The sequence below is a fragment of the Fringilla coelebs genome (assembly GCF_963513975.1).
Source record: "Fringilla coelebs genome assembly, chromosome: 7".
Lineage (NCBI taxonomy): Eukaryota > Metazoa > Chordata > Aves > Passeriformes > Fringillidae > Fringilla > Fringilla coelebs.
The window spans coordinates 7,715,833-7,736,885 of record NC_140035.1 but is presented as its reverse complement, the minus strand read 5'-3'; the positions used below and the strand labels follow the sequence as shown (position 1 = coordinate 7,736,885).

At 38.9% G+C, this 21,053-nt stretch overlaps 1 protein-coding gene across 3 annotated transcripts in view; it reads right to left on the bottom strand.

Annotated features, from left to right (window-relative positions):
• DPP10 (dipeptidyl peptidase like 10) overlaps nucleotides 1–21,053 on the bottom strand; it is a 426,949-nt gene that overhangs the window by 176,929 nt on the left and 228,967 nt on the right. For 2 of the 3 annotated variants that reach the window (XM_084209340.1, XM_084209342.1), the window contains exons 2-3: nucleotides 15,224–15,338; nucleotides 6,231–6,326 (exon numbers count right to left, since the gene is read on the bottom strand). In XM_084209340.1, coding sequence (XP_084065466.1) covers nucleotides 6,231–6,326; nucleotides 15,224–15,338 — 211 coding nt within the window. Of the gene's footprint in view, nucleotides 1–6,230; nucleotides 6,327–15,223; nucleotides 15,339–21,053 lie in introns of those variants that run through there. The other variant, XM_084209341.1, reaches the window with a different exon arrangement.

Sequence of the window (21,053 nt, the reverse complement as noted above, 5' to 3'; positions counted from 1 at the left end):
TGCACATTATTCTTGGTACAGGGGTGGTACCTCCACAAGCTTTCCCTGGATTACCAATCACCCACCCACAGCTCACAGAGAATCTTGAGCATCAGCACAAACACAGCCCCAAACTCCTCCTGTCTGTTCCCTAATGAGAGAATTGAATCACTCAGTCTGTTCCACAAAAACATTGGTTAAATTCTTTTGTTTAAGAAGTTATTTTAATAAATCAGTGGAATTATATCAATCAAGCCTTTTATTCCCCTTTTCAGCAGCTTCTGAGAGAAATATCAGCCAGCCTGGAGATGCTTTATGTATCTTCTCAAATTTTCTGGGCCTTTCCCAAAACATTGTCTTCAGACTTGGCAAAACTTGGGTGTGTATTTCACACAACTTGCTGGAGTTTTAGGAAAGAAGAATTTTATCTGAAAGCCTCCAAAGCCTGGAGTGCTGTCTTAGGGTTTTTTTTTTTTAACTTGTTCTTCCACAGGCTGCTTTTTTGCAGCACAGAGAATCAAAGTCCAACCCCCTCTGCTGCTTTTCAGAAATAAACTCTGCACAGAGGAGAGACAACAAAACAACTCCCTGGCCTGGCTTCCAGCTCCAGGCTCTGCACAGACAGATTCCAACAATAAATGAAGGCTCTGTGCAGAGCTGGCACGAGTAACACTGAGCACACCCCTCTTCACTCCTGCCCAAGCTCCTGACAGAGCATCAGTTAAGTAATTAATTTATTAATTAATTAATTAACATCACAGCAGATCTGTGAGCACCAAACAGCCCCTGCTACACCACCAGTGCTCTCCTGCACCATGGCTGCATTCCTGCCTAGCCACTTGCCACTCTCACCTCATTTAGGGGATAGGGAATGGAATAATGCAGGACTTCACTCCCAATATCCATCCCTGACTGCAGGGGTAATACCAACTCACACTGATGTGCAGCTCCTAAAGAGGTGTTTCTTTGCTCCTTGACTCCAACTCAGCAACAAATTTGTGGAGCAGAATCTCTTCTCTTGAGAATGGGAGTAGAGAGAGAGAATAGAATCTCTCTGCTGCTCAGTGATGGATTATTTCTTGCACTTGACCCATATCCATTGACAAACATCACAACACACTCAGCTCTGTGAAAACAAGTTCCTGTTTATCTCACACACAGGAAAAGCTTCTTTTAAGAAGTGCCAAATGTTTTAAACCATATTTTTACTGCACAAAGTTGGCATATGTGCTACTGTGGAATCCAAGCTCTGTGCTTCCCAAACCACTTCCATTTTTATCATAAATAACCTTAAAGCAATTTCAACCCCCTTCATGCCAGGCTCCCCAGGCCCACTTTTTATTTTATTTTTCAGGAGAGACAAGAGGCAAGAGAGACCCAAGGGAAGCACCAGCTCCAGCAAAGGCCACTGCCTACACATTTCACCCCCCAGGTGACAAAGGCAGTGTACAGCATGAGAAACGTGCCAGGGACAACCAGAGATAAAATTATGGGCAGACACTCTCTCAGTTGCTCTTTAAGTAAAGGAAACACGTTATGAGAAGCTGAAGTAATATTTCCTCAGCCAGGTAATGTCTTTCCATGTAAACTGTAATATGCAGTCTACAAAACATGACAGTGAAACCACTGGTCAACTGTAAAGTAAAAATGCTTTAAAATTATAAATTTCTTCCTTTTTTTTTTTTTTTACTTTTAGAGACTACTAAAGAAAAGAAATGTTTGCAAAATAAACATGGGGAACAGAGGGATTTCCTCCCTAATCCAGTGCCATGGTTTCTCTGATGTTCAAAAGGGGTGTCATCACCTGTTCCCTTTTCTCCTCACTGCATGAAAGTAAAGATGCCCACATCAGAACTAGCAATTACTCAGCAAATGAAAGCTTCTGCTGAGGCTGATACAGGAAATCTGGAAACATCATAAAACCACAAAAATAAAACAAGTAAATAAAGTTAATGCAAAGGCTTGAGTTAGGAAAAAAAAAAAAAAAAACTGGAGTGAAAATATTTCTGACTTGGATGGAGTGGTTTATTATAATCTCCAAAAAAAAACCACATTAAAATCATAGAAGGAGAAGAAACAAACAAAAAAAATGTTGAAGAATCTTTGCCTTGAAAATATAGGTGCATGAAAAAATTCTTTCCTTTGAAAATTAAATCTGAACAGGGTGTGCCTGGTGGGACTGTTGGCACAACCTTGGATTTTATGGTGGAAAAAGTGATAAACCTGATTCCAAAACAGGGGTTTACAATAAGAGAAAAAAACACACACACAAAAACACACATACACAAAAACACACACACACAAAAACACACACACACAAAAATGCACACTCTTTATTCAAATATATGAAAAGTACTGTCATTGTGCTGGCTCTACACCCATCTCTCAAGGAGCCAGTGCATTCCATCATGTACAGGAAAGATTGACAGAGAATGTCTGAACAGAAAAAAATGCAAAAAAATCATATATTCGCAGAGGAATACACAAAAATATTCTGAATTTTATTATCAGTAGCAGCTATAGTCCCTGAAACAAGAGATGAAAGTACAGACCTCAGTAAAACCATGCCAATCTGTTGAGTCCTCAATATTTCCCAAAGGGCAGCATACACATTTCTAAGTTACTTGAGAGAAATTGGGAAAATATCCTGAAAAAATTCTTCACTCTGCACCAATGAGTTGTCAGGTTCAACCATGTTCATTATTCACTGGCAGCATTTTAAATTCTTATTTCCTGTTAGAAAACCTGAAGATCAATAATGCTGCAGGAAGATGTACTCTCATTTAAGGTCTCCAAAACTAAGCCAGACAACTGGAATGCCTTCTGCAATTAAACACTTTTCCAGCTAACAGGGATTGGACTGGTTAATGGTTGTGTGTACTCTCCACCATGTCCTTCTACAGCCAAAGAAATCAGATTTTTAACTGACAAAACTTAGTCCCTACTAAGTTATTTACAACAAAATTACTAGCTATCGTCCCTATTTTCTTACTCTTTCCTTTGTAAATTATTTCAAAGAAAGAAAAAAAATTAATCCAGGTCAGGTTAAAAAATATATATATTGCCTTTGAAATAAACCAAAATAGAAAGAAAAAAAATGAAGGGAAGAAGAAATCTGGATATCTGCACAGGTAAATCTTTACATATTATATAAAATGGGAATATATTTTGTCACTTTTAAGACTAGCTCACAGTGTTTCTTTTATTTTCTTCAGCAACGTCTGATTATCTCAGATAAAGACCAACATCTCCTCTCCAACTTTAGACATTTGCATAATTATTAACTTTGGTGGCAAGCCCATAAAATTGTGGACTCAGTTTCAAGCAGAAAAGGAAATGGACTGTAAAAAATTCTGCATTTAAGGGCAGCTCTTATTAAAGAGCAGCCTAGAAATGCTGCATGGGGATGGGGTTGGTAGTGAAGGAGCTTCCAAACAAGGAAGAAATAATGCAAGAGTGGAAAATAATGTCAGAGAAATCCAAAGATCAGTAGGGAAAGTTTCATTAAAGGGCAGCAGATAAATAGCAGGCCTTACCTAAGGACACAGTGATCCATCCACCACTTGAAATCCTTAAATCTTTCTTTTTGTTTTTCTACAAAACATGCTTCAGACACTGAAGACACTGCTTACAGCAGGAACCACTTTTTCAATCTCTATCCCTACCCCTTCCCAGGAGGGAAAGATGATAAAACTTTCAGATGGATACAAATTATCCTATTCCAAAAGGAGCAAAAGTTAGTAAGTAGCTATTTATTTTCTGCTAAAATCATCCTGGGCAGAGTTCACTTATCCTGCCAATATCCAAAGGAAGTGCCAAATGCTCCCCTCCAGCTCCACAGTAATGAATCTGAAGTTATATATTTCATTTTCCATGCATATAATGCCATCATTGCAATGCCACAGTGCCAGGAAATAAACTCTTAAAAAATAAAAATAGAAGCAGGAAGCAGAAATGCTGCTTTGCAAGACTATTCCTTGGGGGTTTTTTATTGCCCAAGATATTGGATATCATTAACTATACTGGCTATTAAACAAACACCTATACAGATTGTTTCTGTGTTTATCAAAAATACTAAACAATTAATAAATCCTTAATTACACCCACTTTTTATTTATTTCTCACACACATACATACTCCAATAAACAAAATGGCCTTTCTTTCCTTTTTTTTTTTTTGTACTATTGGATTTCATTGTTTCTTTGGCCAATAAACTCAGGAGAACACCTGAGTTGAATGTAAAAAGCTTAGAAGTTTTCACACTGACTCAGAAAACCATCATTGCAGAAAGACTGGATATTAGTACCAAGGTACTGTTAATAAAACACAGGGCACTTCTTCAATAAATAGCATTTCTAATATTATTTTCAAGAGATGGAAGAGTTCATACCTGTACAATCTCACAGCTTTTACACTGGATTGTTGACAAGATTTTTTTTGCATTATACTAATGCAAATTATATTTTTGCATGATGCTAATAAAATTCTTTTTCACTGGAGGAGCTTTTTGAGATGGATTTTGAAGACCACAGGAGAAACCTGTATGCAAGCAAGGGTTTAGCATCAAATTCTGCATTTCTTTTTACCACATCTGGAAACCTCATAAAAGAAGCTTTGCTGTTATTACAGGCTGTAGAAGAGAGCTAAGAAATACAATTAACTACATGTTTTATAGCATCACCAATATTTAATGCAGCTCCATCCACAGCCTTTTAGTTTTATTGAGCTGGGTTTTGAAATTAGTACAGTTTTTATGCATAGAATATTATGAACATGTTATGAAGAGCTACTAGAGTTCTTAGGAGAATAATCTCATGGATTTTTTAAGGAACAAGAGTGATGGATAGAACCAGCATTATGATCTTCTTCCACTATGCACTTACCTGCTTTTAGTGACCCCTTTAGTTTACAATACTGGGTCTGGGATAACTTTATTTGACAATGAAGATTGTTTTTCAGATAGGGTGGAGTCAGAAGCAGCTGTTTTGTAAATTTAACAGAGAAAAGCAAATTGAAAACCTGCTTTTATGATTTCATTAGCAAACAGTCTTAAAGGAAAAGAGTTTTCTGCCAAACACAAGAAACTGCTCCTCTTGGCAATAGAACTGTTCCAGCTTTACCCAGGGTCACATTTTTTTGCACTGACTGCAGACAGAAACCAGTCCAAAGAAGAAACTAAGGGCCACTCAGCAGAGAGGTGAGATGTCTTTGGAGTAGCTGGGGAAAGGGAGTGGCAGGAAACTAAACTGAGTGTCCCTTCTCTTAGCCCTAAACCAATGGCTAACAAATAACACCAGAGCAGGTACTGGAAAACAAAAAAGATTGACCATACTTTTCTCCTCTTTATGCTTTTAAATGCACTTATGTTTATTACATCCACTTCATTCTTCAGAGTTTATCACAAAGCAATAATTCAATCACACAGCTCCCCACCAAGTAAAGCAGTTCCAGTTCTAGTTGAATGCCAAAGGGGATATAATTGAAGCTTTATTTCCATGCAAGGTCATTCTGAATTTGCACACCCAGCCACCAGACTGCCAGACTCCTGCCTTGCACAGAGCACTCCACGGCAGTTTTGCCTTGCCCAGCTTTGCACAAATCCTGTTGTTGTTCTTTTGATACAATTGCTATTGCATTGCCTGTACATTTCTTACCCAGAGAAAATGAACAAGGCATGGCAACAAAAGAAAAAGTCAATGAGTTGAAAAAAAGTATTTGAATTTGTTTTTCTTTATTACATTAAACCTGCTTAATTTTTTGAGAACTCTGTATGCCATGCATAAATCATTTCATAAATTAGAATACTAAATACAATTTGCAGTCATCAGAAAATTATTATGACTGCACAAGTATATTGAAATATTCAAGTTGCTTTTCTAGATGCAAAGAGAACCAGTTCTCAAATCCCAAAGTTCAGGTATTAATAGAGTTGATCTTCCTGTGAATTCCCAAACAAGATCCACTTAAACACAGTTCTTCATCACTGCTTCTTAGTCAGGAGCATGAACAGATAATTTCAGTGGACAGAAATTTCAGATAATTTCTACTAGACAGAGATTTAAAATTAGAAAGCCACTTCAAAAATTAATGAAAGAGACGTGATTCAGAGCAACAAGGAAAACTGGGACACCGGCCAGTTTCAAGAGGGTTTGAAATTTTAACTGATCTTTTTTCCTCAGTGACTGGATAATATCATTCAAGACTTTAAATTTTTACCTAGTTTCAAATTAAGTGAGAGTTTATAAACTTACCATTAATCCATTTGGCTTCTGGATTATGAACTATGAACTCTTTCCTGAAGAGATCTTCCAAGGATAATCTGTTTTCAGATGAATTTGCAAGTTCATCTAAAATAAACACAAAAAAGATCATTTTAGATAATTATTGAAAACAATATATTCTGTGTTGTTTGCAAAACACTGGAATTATAGAACCATGGTAACAATACCTTGCTCTTATTTTTTTTTTTCACAACAAGAACAAGTAACATTTTTGTTTAGTAAAGCTTCAGGAAACAAAGAATTGGCACCTTTTGGACAGGAAAACTACAGGATTTAGTGTTTGGCTATTTATTATATTGGGACTTTCACAGCAAAGCTCTTCCTTACCACAGCACCACACCACAAAAAATTACAAACAAATACCAAAATTTCCTGACAGCTAAAGGATGTTGGCCATATTGAGTACCTTACACTGAGAGAAACTAGATAAAAAACTCCTGCAAGTAAATTTGGAATCAACTTCACCTATTCAACAATTTAAAATGAAATTTTTAAAAAATCTACACGCACATTTTATAGCCTGTGCTTGCTTTCTAGTGATGTGAATAGCATAACTTGGCTAGCAGCCTTGTGTTTGTCCCAAACATGACCCAGGAATATTGTGCTCCTGAACATTAGCCAACATTGACTTACAAAACAAAACAAAACAAAATAAAACAAAATTATTTTCCTGCATCTAAAATTAACTCCACACTTCGGAAAATTAAGAATGAAGCTCTGCTAAATATCATTGTTCTTGTGCTGTAAGCTATAAAAACAAGTAGTGAAGATTTCAACAGTGAAGATTCAATAGTGAACTGCTGCACTAACAGTGATAATGTTGAACCATTACCATTAAAGCCAAAGTTTTGGTGTCTAAAGACAAATCCATCAAGTTTCCAAGCAATAATCTCTGGCAGCAGCTTACCCTTCACCTGACTGCTTTAGGCTGTTTAGGAGAGCAGCTGCCAAAAGCTCTGCTGGTTGTTGCCTCTGCAAAAAGATGCACCTGTGCACTTCCCACACCACCAGTCCAATGCCCTGCCAGGTTTTTAAAATAATTTTGTGCTCTTGGGCAGGTCACCATAAATTACTGCACTCTTTCTTTTCTCTATGAGCTTTTCTTTCCTTCTCCTTTTGTTAGGCAGATTTTGTCCTTACTGATATTAAACAGACACCTGCAAAGAGAGTATCTGTCATCACAACATCTTTGTTATCTTTGTGTCAACCCATGATGCTACCAGGACATTTTTAACAAAGAAACCTGCTTTGTAAAGGTCACATCCTGTAATACATTTTTGGATGAATATGTGACCCTTCAAAGAGAATGAAGTCAATCAATAGTTTTCTTATTAGTCTTTATTCTGCCAAATTTCTCAATCAGAGGGCCAGCTGAAAGCTTACTGGAATCAACAGCAATATGATATTTTTGCCTTTAAATGTCAGCACTGCCTGCTGCAGTCACTTCAGCTGGTATTAATAAAGGTGCACCCTTGGTGTACTGAAGAGAAACTCCCTTTTAATGCACATCATGAATTTACAACAGACACAAGGCCATCCCAGCTGCTCACTCCACAACTCTGCTGCATTTTGCAGGTTGCTGCCTCCCAGGTGGCAGCAGGGCTCTGGGAAGCACTCACCCACTGCAATCAATTCTTCTTGCACTTCATGTCTTGTAAGGATCCTCCCTCATAAGACAAACATTCTAATCCTTAAATAAGCTTTTTGCCCTCTTCCTACCTTCCAGGAATCAAAATAGTCTATTTAGGGTATTTTTTTTTTTTTCATCTGCCAGTCCAGCATGGGACACAATATTCCACTTGCAGTCTTACTGGGGCTTTACAGCAGAGAACATTATCTCTCTTGATTTATACCTAATCCCTCTGTTTACACATCGTGGGACCTTGTTAGCTCTTGCTCCTGCCACACACTGTGTTTTTATCTTCAAAGCAAGCACATGTTGTTATGTGTGCTCTGTTCAGCTCCACAAATGCCTTCGTGTGTCTTCAAAACACTGCTCCTGACTTAACAGCACCAGACACTGGGCTCTCCTCATGCCCATTATCCCCTTCTCCACAGCCTTGTTGACAACCTACCCTGCACAAGCTGTTTTCCGTCACCTATTTGGATTCCACACACCCTGGTCCTGATGCTGTTTGTAATTCCAAACGTGTTCCCCTTCTAATCTTACCTGAGTCTGTTTCTACTCATTCTGACCCTTTATTTCCTGCCAGTTTGCCAACTAGCAATCAAGCTCACACAAGCTGTTATGTTGTCAAAGATTGCCTTACCTATGACAGATTGGTTTTTTTCCAACTGCTTAAATAAAAAATCACTAAAACAATATATCAGCTGAGTACAGAGAGGCTATTAGAGAAGAAAGGAACACCAGCTCTGCTCTCTGCTATCACATCCCTGGCAAGAAATCTTGCTATAAATTGGATTTTAAAGTAAGTTTTAAATTATGGTTAGCATTTGTAAACTGAAAAAAAAAAATGGCATCTTCAAGCAACTTTACAAGATGCTTTAGAAGTGGGGTTTTTTCCCTAATGGGTAATTTTAACCAAACCAGAGTCCTGTTGGTAACCCCTAACTCCACCTTTGCCCCCTGTCAGTATCTCAGATGCCCAGTTTACTGTAACAGGATGAATTACACATCCTGGGAACCCTCAAAATACCAGTGGGTTAATCTCTATTGAGCACAAGCACAAAATAATTGTACCCCACCACGTTTATGGCCAGAGACAAGGGAGAACAGGAGGGGTGGCCCTCTGTGTCAGGGACCAGCTGGGATGGATGGATGGATGGATGGATATGGATGGATGGATGGATGGATGGATGGATGGATATGGATGGATGGATGGATGGATGGATGGATGGATATGGATGGATGGATATGGATGGATGGATATGGATGGATGGATATGGATGGATGGATATGGATGGATGGATATGGATGGATGGATGGATGGATGGATGGATGGATGGATGGATATGGATGGATATGGATGGATGGATGGATGGATGGATGGATGGATGGATGGATGGATGGATAGATGGATGGATATGGATGGATGGAAGGATGGATGGATATGGATGGATGGATGGATGGATATGGATGGATGGATATGGATGGATGGATATGGATGGATGGATGGATGGATGGATGGATGGATATGGATGGATGGATGGATGGATATGGATGGATGGATATGGATGGATGGATATGGATGGATGGATATGGATGGATGGATGGATGGATGGATGGATGGATGGATGGATATGGATGGATGGATATGGATGGATATGGATGGATGGATATGGATGGATGGATGGATGGATGGATGGATGGATGGATGGATGGATGGATGGATGGATGGATGGATGAGGTGACCTGACCTTATGGGCCAGGATTAAAGAGGGGACAGGGACAGGTGGCATTATTGTCACCTTGGGGGCTCCTACAGCCCACCCCAGCTGGGAGATCAGGGGCAGTGTCCTCACATCCACAAGCCCTGGTCCTTGGGCGTGACTTTGACCACCCCAATTCCTCCTGGGAGGGACAGCACGGTGGGGCATAACCAGCCCAGCAGGTTCCTGGAATGCACTGCTGGTAACTCTTCCCCAAGTGACAAGGACATGAACCCACTGGAGCAGGTCCAGAGGAGGCCACAAAGATCCTCAGGGGGCTGCACATCCCTGCTGTGGAGACAGGGGGAGATTGGAGACTGCCCAGCCTGGAGGAGAGAAGGCTCCAGTGAGACCTTAGGGCACCTTCCAACACCTAAGGGGGCTCCAAGAAAGCTGGAGAGGGACTTCTGGACAGTCATGGAGGGACAGGACAAGGGGAAATTGCTTTAAACTGAAAGAGTGCGGGTTTAGATTGGGTGTCAGGAAGAAATTCTTCCCTGTGAGGGTGGAGAGGTGCCCAGAGAAACTGTGGCTGCCCCATCCCTGGAAGTGCTCAGAACCAGGACAGGGCTTGGAGCCACCTGGGATAGTGGAAAGTGTCCCTGCCCATGGCAGGGGGGTTGGAATGAGTTGATCTTTAAGGTCCCTTCCAACCCAAACTAATCTTTGATTCTAGGATGTACTTGTTCATTTTAAAGACTTCCTTTTACTGCTTGTATTTATTACATTACAAAATAGCCTACTGTCTCTTTTTCATTTCCCTGTAAATTTTATTGAATTATTCCTTAAAGGAATGATATTTCCAATGTTCTCATGCTATTTATCACAGATTTCTGTATTTTGGTCTGAAATTATATAGATGATATAGATATAGATATAGATATAGATATAGATTAGATATAGATATAGATATATGTATATATGTGCAGCAAATGACATAGATTTCAGAGACACAAACAAAATCAAATGCTAAAGACTAAACAACTACTTCTTAATTGTAAATCCAATTAAAAACAGTTCAAATGCAGGCATGCATTAATGCAAAGTGACAAATCTGTTTGTGCTTACTAAACTAGAAGGCTCCAAAACTTGGAATTAATGGCCTTGCTACTTTTCACAAGTTTATAGGATATTATTTTTGCAGGTTAAATGTAGTCTAAACACCTCATAAAATTTGACTTCTAACTTAGCAAATAAAACTAATAATTATGTACTGTAGTATGCCATTAACTGAAGCTCCCTACTGACTTTGCTGTGGAAAAAAAAATGTTTTATGCTAGAAATTAGGATAAAGGCTTGATGTTAAATGCCATCTGAAAAGTGGAAAAACATCACTAGTAAACTGTATGCAAGGTGCAACTGGGAATTAGCACAGCTCACTTTGTGTTATCATGACAAAGGAAGAAAACTTGCCAGAAAATAGTTGCATATCAAAACCTGCCTGCCAACTTGCAGTAGGTAAAGGGAGTCTGTATAGAATTGAACAGAAACCTGAAACTTCTTGCAGTAAATATCCACACCACAAAAAATTAAAAAAAAAAAATAAAAATTAGTAGTTTGCTTTCTTTTCCTTTAAGAGTAGCATGAGAGAGGGTATGGAGAGGTCAGTCCTAACCCTGAACAGTTTATCTACTGGACATAATCGAAATGGATTCGCTTCCCAGAGCTTGATTTTACTCAACCCTTTCCATAAAAAGCATTTTCTGACCATTTGTCTGACCTAAATGTTCTCTAAAGTATTTTTTCTGAAAAAGTGTCCCTTTTTTTTCTATCATGTGTGAGTTTTCCTTGAGTCTACGATTAGGCAGGTGCCACTTTTCTCAACAGCAAGGGCACATATCAGCAGGCATGGTTTAAATGCCAGCATCAATATCTCAGTAAGCAAGTCCTAGAAAAAGCATTTGAGTCTTCCACACCTTCAGAAACTGTAAGTTAACATGAAGGTAGAACTACTGACAGTCCCAAAAGGAAAAAAAAACAGGTTTAAGTATTGTGGCAAAACACCTTTACAGGGGAGGCCAAGTCCATACAACTCTTGGGCTGTTCTTTAGGGGTTTTTCATATAAAAGCTTTCAGCTGCTAATACTTTCAATTGAACTTTTGTCAGTTCTGAAATAGAGACCAACAGTGGCTCATGAGATGGGTCTTCAGATAATTCCTACAACATGGAACATACTGTCATGATGCAAAGCAAGAACAAGCTAATTCAAAGGCAGGAATGATTTAAAGGCATTGGTATATAAAAATCGACCTAAGACTATTTCAGTATATGCAGGTGTGAGATGAAACCTCAAAAGAATAAAACAGCATAAAAGCAGCAGAAGAAAGGTTCCTGTGTTATATTTATACTGACCTGCAAACCAAATGATGGCATCTCATGAACAGTCCCCTGTGTCTCTGCACTGGTCACTAATTCCCAATAGAAAGACGTATTTATAAGATTATTCCCAAGGTATTTTCTTTTGTTTTCTCTTAAATACTTCTCCAGCAATCCACTCCAAATATTAAACAAAAATCACTAGATTCATAATGCAGTTTCCCCAGAGGACATAAAGGCTCCTGTTCTGAAACTTCCAAGTTTTTCCACTCCAGTCCTCTGCTTTAACAAGGGCAACTTCATTCTTTGGCCTCTCTGTGCACTTTCTTTATCATTGCACTTTTCTAATTTTGAAGAAAACCAACAGGGATATTTTCCTGCAAGCCTTCTACTCCCAGGTAAGGAGCACTGTAGCAATTTCTACTTGCTGGGAGCAGTGGGGTTTATTTAAAGTATTCCTTAGTCCACAGGGGCTCACAGAGAGTTCCTGAGCCCCAACAAGAGGTAACTGGGCTGAGAGTTCATTCAGACTCTGCCACTAATGTTTTACATCACTGGATGATTTGTTCTTCTACTTTTCCATCTCTTTGTTGAGAACACTCAGACATTTATAAAGATCCTGAGTATTATCATAGACTAAAAGCAAGATAAAATGATCAGAAATGTTACTAATATTGTTGGCACAATACATTTACTCAAACCACAAACATAATTGTAACACAGAGGTTTCAGATTTGAGCAAAAGCCAAGATATTATTAGGTCAAAATACATCTCTTATTTCAACAGTGATCCTGCTTAGTATTGTATAGTCAAGTTATATTTTATGTAATAAAAGATAATAAAAAAAAAAATCAAGAATTCCCTTTTAGTTTTAACATAGTTTCTACCTTTAGTGGAAGCTAAAGTCTCTTTGAAGCTTTTTGCAAATGAATTGCACTTTCTTTTAAACACATGCTACCCCTTGTGGAAGCATTGGTCCCTCTATGAAAAGGCAGCAAAGCTACTGCTCAAAATTTGAGAGAAGTCAAATGACAACAGTTGGCATACACAGACCCAAGAGTTTCTTATATTGTAGACAAAACAATGTGTAAATAATTGCAGGCAAAAGAGATCATTGCTGTTGTGTTTGGCATATCAGTAAGTACACTTCTGCCTCCAAAAAATACCAGTGAAACAATCATGCTTCTGAGCAATAACCATCTGAAATTATCATCATTTCCATAAAAAGAAGCAGCATGATGTACAGTGTTTAGGGGAATTTACATGAAATCTAAGAAGCACCCATCCATACAGGCAGAACTAAACAGAGAGAGAACTCTCTGATGCTCAAAATAGTACTGGAAATGAACAGTGAAACATCCCAAGGTAACAAAGGACATTTGCACTGAATATTTTCATTCAGACCTATCATATTTTATGAGAAGGATTTTCAAACCCAAATATTTATAATAAAAAATTAGCATCAACTTGGAACTGAGCACTTCACAGTAGCCAGATGTGAGGGGGGGTCTCTACTTTTTCTCTCTCCTCAAATACTGGACATCCCAAAGTGATCTTAACACCTACTCATGATGAAGAAGTGTCAGCTACAGTGCTTGGAGTAGGAAAATATCTGCTTCCCAAACCATTCATAATTCATAATAATCAAATTAATAATGAAAAGTCAAGGGGCAACAGCAATGATTAGGCCAAAACAGGGCAATTATCTCTCCTACCATGCACCCCACAGCTTGCCATGGTAAGCATTTCCAAGGCACAGGAAAGCCCAGTTTTACAGACCCCAATGTTCTAGGAGAAAGGTTTTCATTCCTATCAAGCTTCACAGTCTCTCTGGGATATCTCAGAGCATCTGAGCTGACAGAACTAGTTTCACTTGCATGACTTCAACTGAAATGTAGGTCCCAGCTTACACAAGTTTTCAACTGAGATCTCTGGATTTTGAAGCAGCTTCAGAGATGCTGTAATTCACTGAGCTTTTTTAACATATTTTTTTTAAAGTTAACATTCCCCTAGGTTGTTTATTCTGTTTCCATGAGTGCCTTCAAGGACTTCAGTTTATGTTCTTACATCATTAATAATTCTATATAGATATAAGAGCCACAACTGAAAGCTATTATTGTAGGTTCCAGCAAACACTTGATATTTTATAAGTCTTCAGAAAAAAGGGAAACCTCCTCCTTGAAACAAAAAGAACAGTCTTCTGTCTTAAACTGTACCAGAACACACGACCATGTGCTCTCAAAATCACTTTTCTCTTATTTCCTGAAGAAGGCTGCTATTCACTGAGACTACAGCAGCACAACTTTGCTTTTATTCTTCTCAACTTGATCTAAGTGGAAATAAGCAAACAGTTATTTTGGACAGCACCCTGCATAAGGAGTAGAATTTATACAAAACAGAGGAAGCAGACTATCCATAGTGCTCCTGCATCCTCTTTCCAGCTGCCTCATCCCCTCTGACAAGCAAAAAGCTTTTTGATCCTTTTCCATTTAGCCTCACCACCTTCCTCTAAAGCAGCAGCACTGTGCTGCTGTACTTGCTCCTGCACAGCTTCCCTCGGTGATTGCACCTCGTGGCCAAACAGCCTGGAACCATTATTTGACTGAAAAGAGCTTCATTAACTTTCTGCTTTACACAAACTGAGCACTTGAATGGCAGAATATTTGCAGACCAATATTTACTATCTAGGCATGCCATGCAAATCAGGTACTTTGCTTTACACTCCGACTTTAAAACTGGCAAAAGGATTCAAAATTTGTTTTTTTTAAAAGTTGTGCATGTTTTTGTTACTTCTTGCCCTCTCCCTTTTTTTTTTTCCTGTGGCTGAGCCATTGCTTTTCCCTTGTTGTTTCAGAAAGAAAGAAAAGGGAAGAAGCTTGTGCAGGTACAGATGGAAGATCCATGTTCATGATTCAGTGAGAAGTTGCATTCTCAGAATCAGTTTTCAATTTTCTCTTAGCTCATCTCTGAATCTGAAATTACACGAAAAGCCAACAACAAACTCCTGAAGTCAGCTCACACTTGCTGAGGCTCACAAGGATTGCTGCAACCCCCTCAAGGCAGACACAACCCTAAGGATTGCCAACCCCAAATATTTCTGCTCCTCAAGCAGTTCCCGAGTCCCTACAAGCACCAAATTTACAACATCCACAAATTAAAAATGCTTAAATGCAAGATTCTCTTTAACATCCATTGCTTTATGACTGCATTATGAATCACAGACCTTTAATAAGATAAAATAAAGAAGAGGGTTACCTGGGGTTAAAAGAATGACTGACATGGTGATGAGTGAACAAACAACTAGAATCACCAGCAGCGCAATTGCAATTCCCTTCCAGTTCCTCTGCGGAGGGCTGTTACTTCCAAGTTCCTACAGGAATGGAAAGAAATGAAATAAAAGGAAAAGACCAGGTTTCTTCAACATACATTTCCAGAACTATTAGCAGCAGGAGAATTGCTCTGTGCACGCTCATAATGTGCAGGGGAGGTGATCATGATCCCTCCCTTCTCCACAGTACACAGTCATCCAAAGGTGGGCAGCTCTCATGCTTTTTAAATAGATTTTTTTTTCTTTTTTTTTAAATATATATATGCAATTTTGTACCCCTAAGAGACAATCAAATGATCTTATGCAAGCTGTCCAAAATACAACTGGTGTTAAAATGTCCTGAGCATAAACTTCAGGGCAATATCAACTAGCAGTTTATAAGATAATTACAGAAATGAAATGTAGCAATTTACTGTAATTCCACCTAACATGGTATGGACCATAAAGGTTTAAACACACTTCCTTTTTAATGCACACTATTAAACTTATTTGTAATAGAAACCATTAGCAAAACTGCCTGAGGCTGCAACTATTCCATCTGAAGCTACAAGCTCTTTTTCTCCATGCAGTAGATCAGCTGTAAACTGCTCCCATATAAGTTATAAAAAAACAACAGTAGCTTATAACAAATGTTAAATGAATGCTTCTGTAACTACCAGTGCACTTAGGCCTCCACCCTCTGTGCTTACATCCTGAACTCCTGCCAGGCACCATTTCCATATTTTCAATCCCAGCCATGCACTGCCCACACTCATGGTACAGTTTGAGACCCAACAGCTCAGAGAGCTAACAACACGATGGCAAAACTAGCACAGTTGTTTCTTACAACCCCAACCTTCCCTCACACAAAACAGTATTTTTTTCTATCTAGATTTGGCAAGCAGAAATGCTTTTCTGCCACAGTTACACGTGCCTTTAGTTACTATTAATTTTATTTAATAAATAATTATTTTTAATAATAATAATAAATTAATTATCAATTAAATATTGTTACTTTTGCTATGGTAAATGCTTAAATTTTATTTTGCTGTAATTAAATGCTATGGTAGGATTGAAAAAAAAACAAAACAAAACAAACAGAAAAAAAACAAAAAACACACAAAAAACCAACCAACCAAACAAACAAACAAAAAAGCAAACAAAAAACAAAACAAAAAAACCCAGAAAAAAAAACTAAAAAACACACCAAAAAACCAACCAACCAAACAAAAAAAAACCCCAAAAAACCCTACGAAAAACCCAACCCCCCCCCTCCTGCTATGTTTTCCAAGCTTCCAAAAGCATGGTAATTTTTTTACACCTTCACATTATTTCATTTTGTATTTCTGAGTTTTAATGAGTGTGAAATGGGTAAGTCTGAACAGAAAGTGGCAATTTTCTTGTGCCTTCTTGGCACACGTGCACCACTTCAGCATCCCACATCACCCACAGCAGCAATTGTGTCTTTAACTTTTTAATGCTGTTTTTTTTAACCCCTTGCCAGTTCATTTCTAACTAGATAACACAGCTTCTCTCTCTGGTCCTGCTCTCCAGAAAATAAAAAGGGAATTGCCCAACACAGGCTGTAAGCAATCCCACAGGGAATTCTCACAGCAGTCCTCAGCACATCCCAGCTCCCAGCATGGAATGTCCCCACTTCTGCCCACTGGACCCATCATGCTGCCCAGCCTGCCTGAGATTGGAAAATTAAAATATTAGAAATATTGATGAAATATTAAGAAAAATTGAAATTAAATATTAAAAAAATTACTATAATAAACATAGGACAGTCTCTATCAAGGGCATCTCCAATCAACTTTTTTGATGCCAACCATGGACTGTAACCTACAAGGTTTTAATACAGTGTAAGCTGCATTCCTTCCACAATAAAACATTTTTAGCCTCGTGCTGCTTTGAAATGGCCATAAGCAAAAGGCAGTTAAAGAGATCTTTGGGCTGTGCATCAGTGGCAAGGCAGAAGCTGTGATTTCTGAGAGTGACAAGAAGATAGAGCCCTTCAAGAGGAAACATCACAGAGGGCCATACAATGAGAAGCTTTTGACAACATGTAGCTTCCCCATAACTATCTGCTAACTGGCACATAACAACAATGCAGACACAGATGGAGATTTAAGGATTTAATCTTCTAAATAGGCTCTTTTATTAATGTGGTTTGAAAAAATACCAGCTCTTGAATATGGTGGTTTATATAGAGCACTACCTATAATGTTATTATAGATTTTACAGTCTTAACTCTAATGAATCAGAAAATGGCTGTGCAAAGAATAATACAATTGCAAGTTTTCTCATTATTTATAGTAGCTTTTTCACAAACCATTTAATTGCATTGTTGCCAAAAACAATCCTCAAGTAATACATATTTCTGAATGTAATTTGTGACTGAGTAACACCTTACTAAAACACAGCTACAAAGAGAAAAATGAAACACTGCTTGCACAAAAACCCCTGTACACCAACATTAGGGGTTCCAATGGCTGCTGCTGCCAAATGCTGGAAATCCCATTTACCAAGAGCCTACAAGCACTCACCATCAGGGATCTCAATGCATGCAACCAAAGGACAAAGCCTGAAGTTCCTGCTCTGTGATTGTCTCAGTCCAACTTCTGTTGAGAAGACCCCTAAAAGACTGGTCTTACAAAACATTTGCCATATGTGTGATACAGCACCACAGAGGCTGCAAATCCTGCAGCCAAAAGGAAGGCTGAAGAAATCAAAAGGAAGGCTAAAGTAGCCAAAAGGAAGGCTAAAATAACCAAAAGAAAAAGGTTAAAGTAACCAAAAGGAAGGCTAAAGTAACCAAAAGAAAGGCTAAACCAAAAACCTGCAGGGACTGGGTGTGGGAGGAAGGACAGGTTGAGGCTGTCAGAGGACAACGTGAGTCATTTCAACCCTTCTGCAGCCCTCTGTGCTAAATCCCACTCACCACTGCAAAACAACATATTTCAGAGGGAAGTGCTAAAAAATAATATATCCAGCAAATATGCAAAGCAAATATAATTCAAATAGGCTGAAGCATCTCTCTCCCTGCTCTTCTACGCCATTTTCTAGATATATAGTCCATCTCCAAACACAGTTCTCAGGCTGATGAACTGATTCAGTACAGGCATGAAAAATGCTCCTGATCCCTGCCTGCTGCCCACAGGGGATGGATGCAGCTCAGGATGCTCCTGATCCCTGCCCTGCTGCCCACAGGGGATGGATACAGCTCAGGATGCTCCTGATCCCTGCCCTGCTGCCCCAGGGGATGGAAACATCCCAGGGTGCTCCTGATCCCTGCTCTGCCATAATGGCTGTATTACACAAGACTGTAAAAAGAAGACCTAAGTTCCTATTACAATAGAAATAAAAACATGAAACTAAATTCAGCAAGATTTATTTCAAATAAAAATATTTTTTATCCCTTGACACAAAAATGCAAGCACATATTTTAAGTAGTATTGGGGATATTGATTTGAGAAAAAGAATCACTCAGAATGAAGAGGCGTAGTAGAAGAATGCACAAAAAACTTTTAAATATTTCCATATTTCTACCTGAACAAACTTACAATATTTCATGTAAGCAGCATAACCAGAAAAAAAATCCCAGCTTCCTTCCTGAAGCTTATCGAGCCACACAGTTTTATTGTTAATCAATGAGGATAAGAAGTCTTTAAGACATAATTTTTCCAGCAAGTGTGTACAACTAAGGTTGCTGTAAGAGAACAAAAGGTCAGAAAATATTGGCATAGCATGCTGCATTAGTAAGTCAGGTTTCTGAATTATCCTAACAGCACTTTGCAGATTTCTTAGAAAACTCTTTGTGTAAACCACAGCTCAATTTCCACCATGGAGATAATGCCAGAAGCAACAGCAGAATGCCTGGTGGGAGCAGGCATGTGGAAGGGCACTGGCTGAAGCCTGAGGACTCCTGAGAGCCTCTGCCAGGCTTTTCCAGAAGACACTGGGTAGTTAAAATGCAGCATCCCCTTTGGGAGCAGGAGTGAAACCCAAACTTTCAGAGACAAGCTAACCCTGAGAGCTGACATTTAACCAACCTGCTTTTTCTCTCAGAGCTCCTGCCCATGCTGCATCAACCCAGCTGATAAATGGTGGCATGAGCCAAATGCAGAAAATATAAATTTCTATAATCAAGCTAAGAACAAGAATTCAAGCAGCTTTAACTATTTCTGCTGGGTTCAGCTCAAACTAAGTGCAGAGATTCTGCCATAATTTCTGCAATCCAGAGTGAACTTTACCAAGCTGCTGTGCCTGACAGCCCAGGTCTGCAGATGCACACTGCTGTTTACCCCTGGACTGGGGTTATTTGGAGCACAAAATCCACCAGCAGTGTCTGGTGCTTGCCTGGTTTTGTGTTGAGGCAGGTGAGAGGTCTTAGAGGAGCTTGATTTGGGCTGTAGCACTTTCTGCCAGCATGGCATCTTCTGATGCTCTGAATAAATCATCTGCTTTCTTTTGTCTTTCTTTTCTTTTTTTCTGTCACCAGGACAAAGCCCACAGAGAAAAGCACTAAGGAGAATCACAGCCCTCCCCTTATTTTGGCAGGAATTTCAGGGACAAAGTGCACTAGAGCAGGAAAAGCAAACGTAATTTGCTTTGCAGTAGGAAGGAAAATGAGTCTCACTCTGTAGCTCAGATGTAATCACAACAATATCACTTCATTAAACTCTTGCCATTTGCATTCCCCAAACAGAAAGAAAAGGTGACAAATGAAAAAAAAAGACTAATAATTTCATGTCACATTTCAGGTGTTTTAAAAGACAGACTCAATACACTTATAATGGAAAGATTGCAGTCTTTCCAAAGCTCTTTGTAGAGCTGGGATTGCAACTGATATTAAGTACTACCTGCCCTGGGTTTGCAGTGTGCTATTTGAAGGGAAATTACCCCAGCAAGGCTTCTGATTTTGTGATTAAGTGATTGTGTCCATTTCTTTCCAGCTGTTTTTGACTAATCCCATGGCCTAGATAGCAAGAGAGATTAAAAGACAGATCCACAAAGTGGCCCAGGATAGTTCTAATCCATTTGCATAAGTACCTATCATTTTCATCCCTCGTGTTCCCTTTGCAATCCTCTGTGTTATAAGATCCTGTTGCTACAGTTCTTGTCTCAATGATTATGGTCACACAATTGCTTTCCCCGGTCAATATCTTTATTCATGAAAACATCGGCACTTCTTTTCAGAGTCATTGTAAAATGCCACTTGCAGAGGAATGCAGGATTCTGTCAGCTCTATGGATAACTGGCCTTTTAAAAAGAGAGCAGCTTGTTAGCAATTACCCTGCTCAGAGCAGGGGCAGGGTTTGGATATGGGAACAATCTCTTTTGATATTTTTATTTCTTTGGGCTGCACTGGTAGAACAAAGCCATCCTTTTGTAGAGCCAAAGTGAAAACAAACCCAGACCAAAACAACTGAAACAAACCCAAACCCACCCCTCCTCAGGAAAAATAAACTAAAACAAACGTGCACATAAAAGTCATTCTGAGAAGTGTTGATCACTCACGCTGGTTATCAACCTTAAAAAACATTTTGTGCTTTCTTTCAGCTTGATCATTTTTGCTCTAAGCAGAGAGATCTTTTCCTTGGACCTGCAAGTGCCCATTCATGAACTGGATCTTGGTTATTTGGGATATTTTGGAACAGCTTTGTCAATGCCATTAGTTCCAACTACTCACAAAAAAAAGAAAAAGACCAGAAACATTTATGGAATCTATTTAATGTATTATGGCCAGCATTAAGAATACATTCCACACCTTCC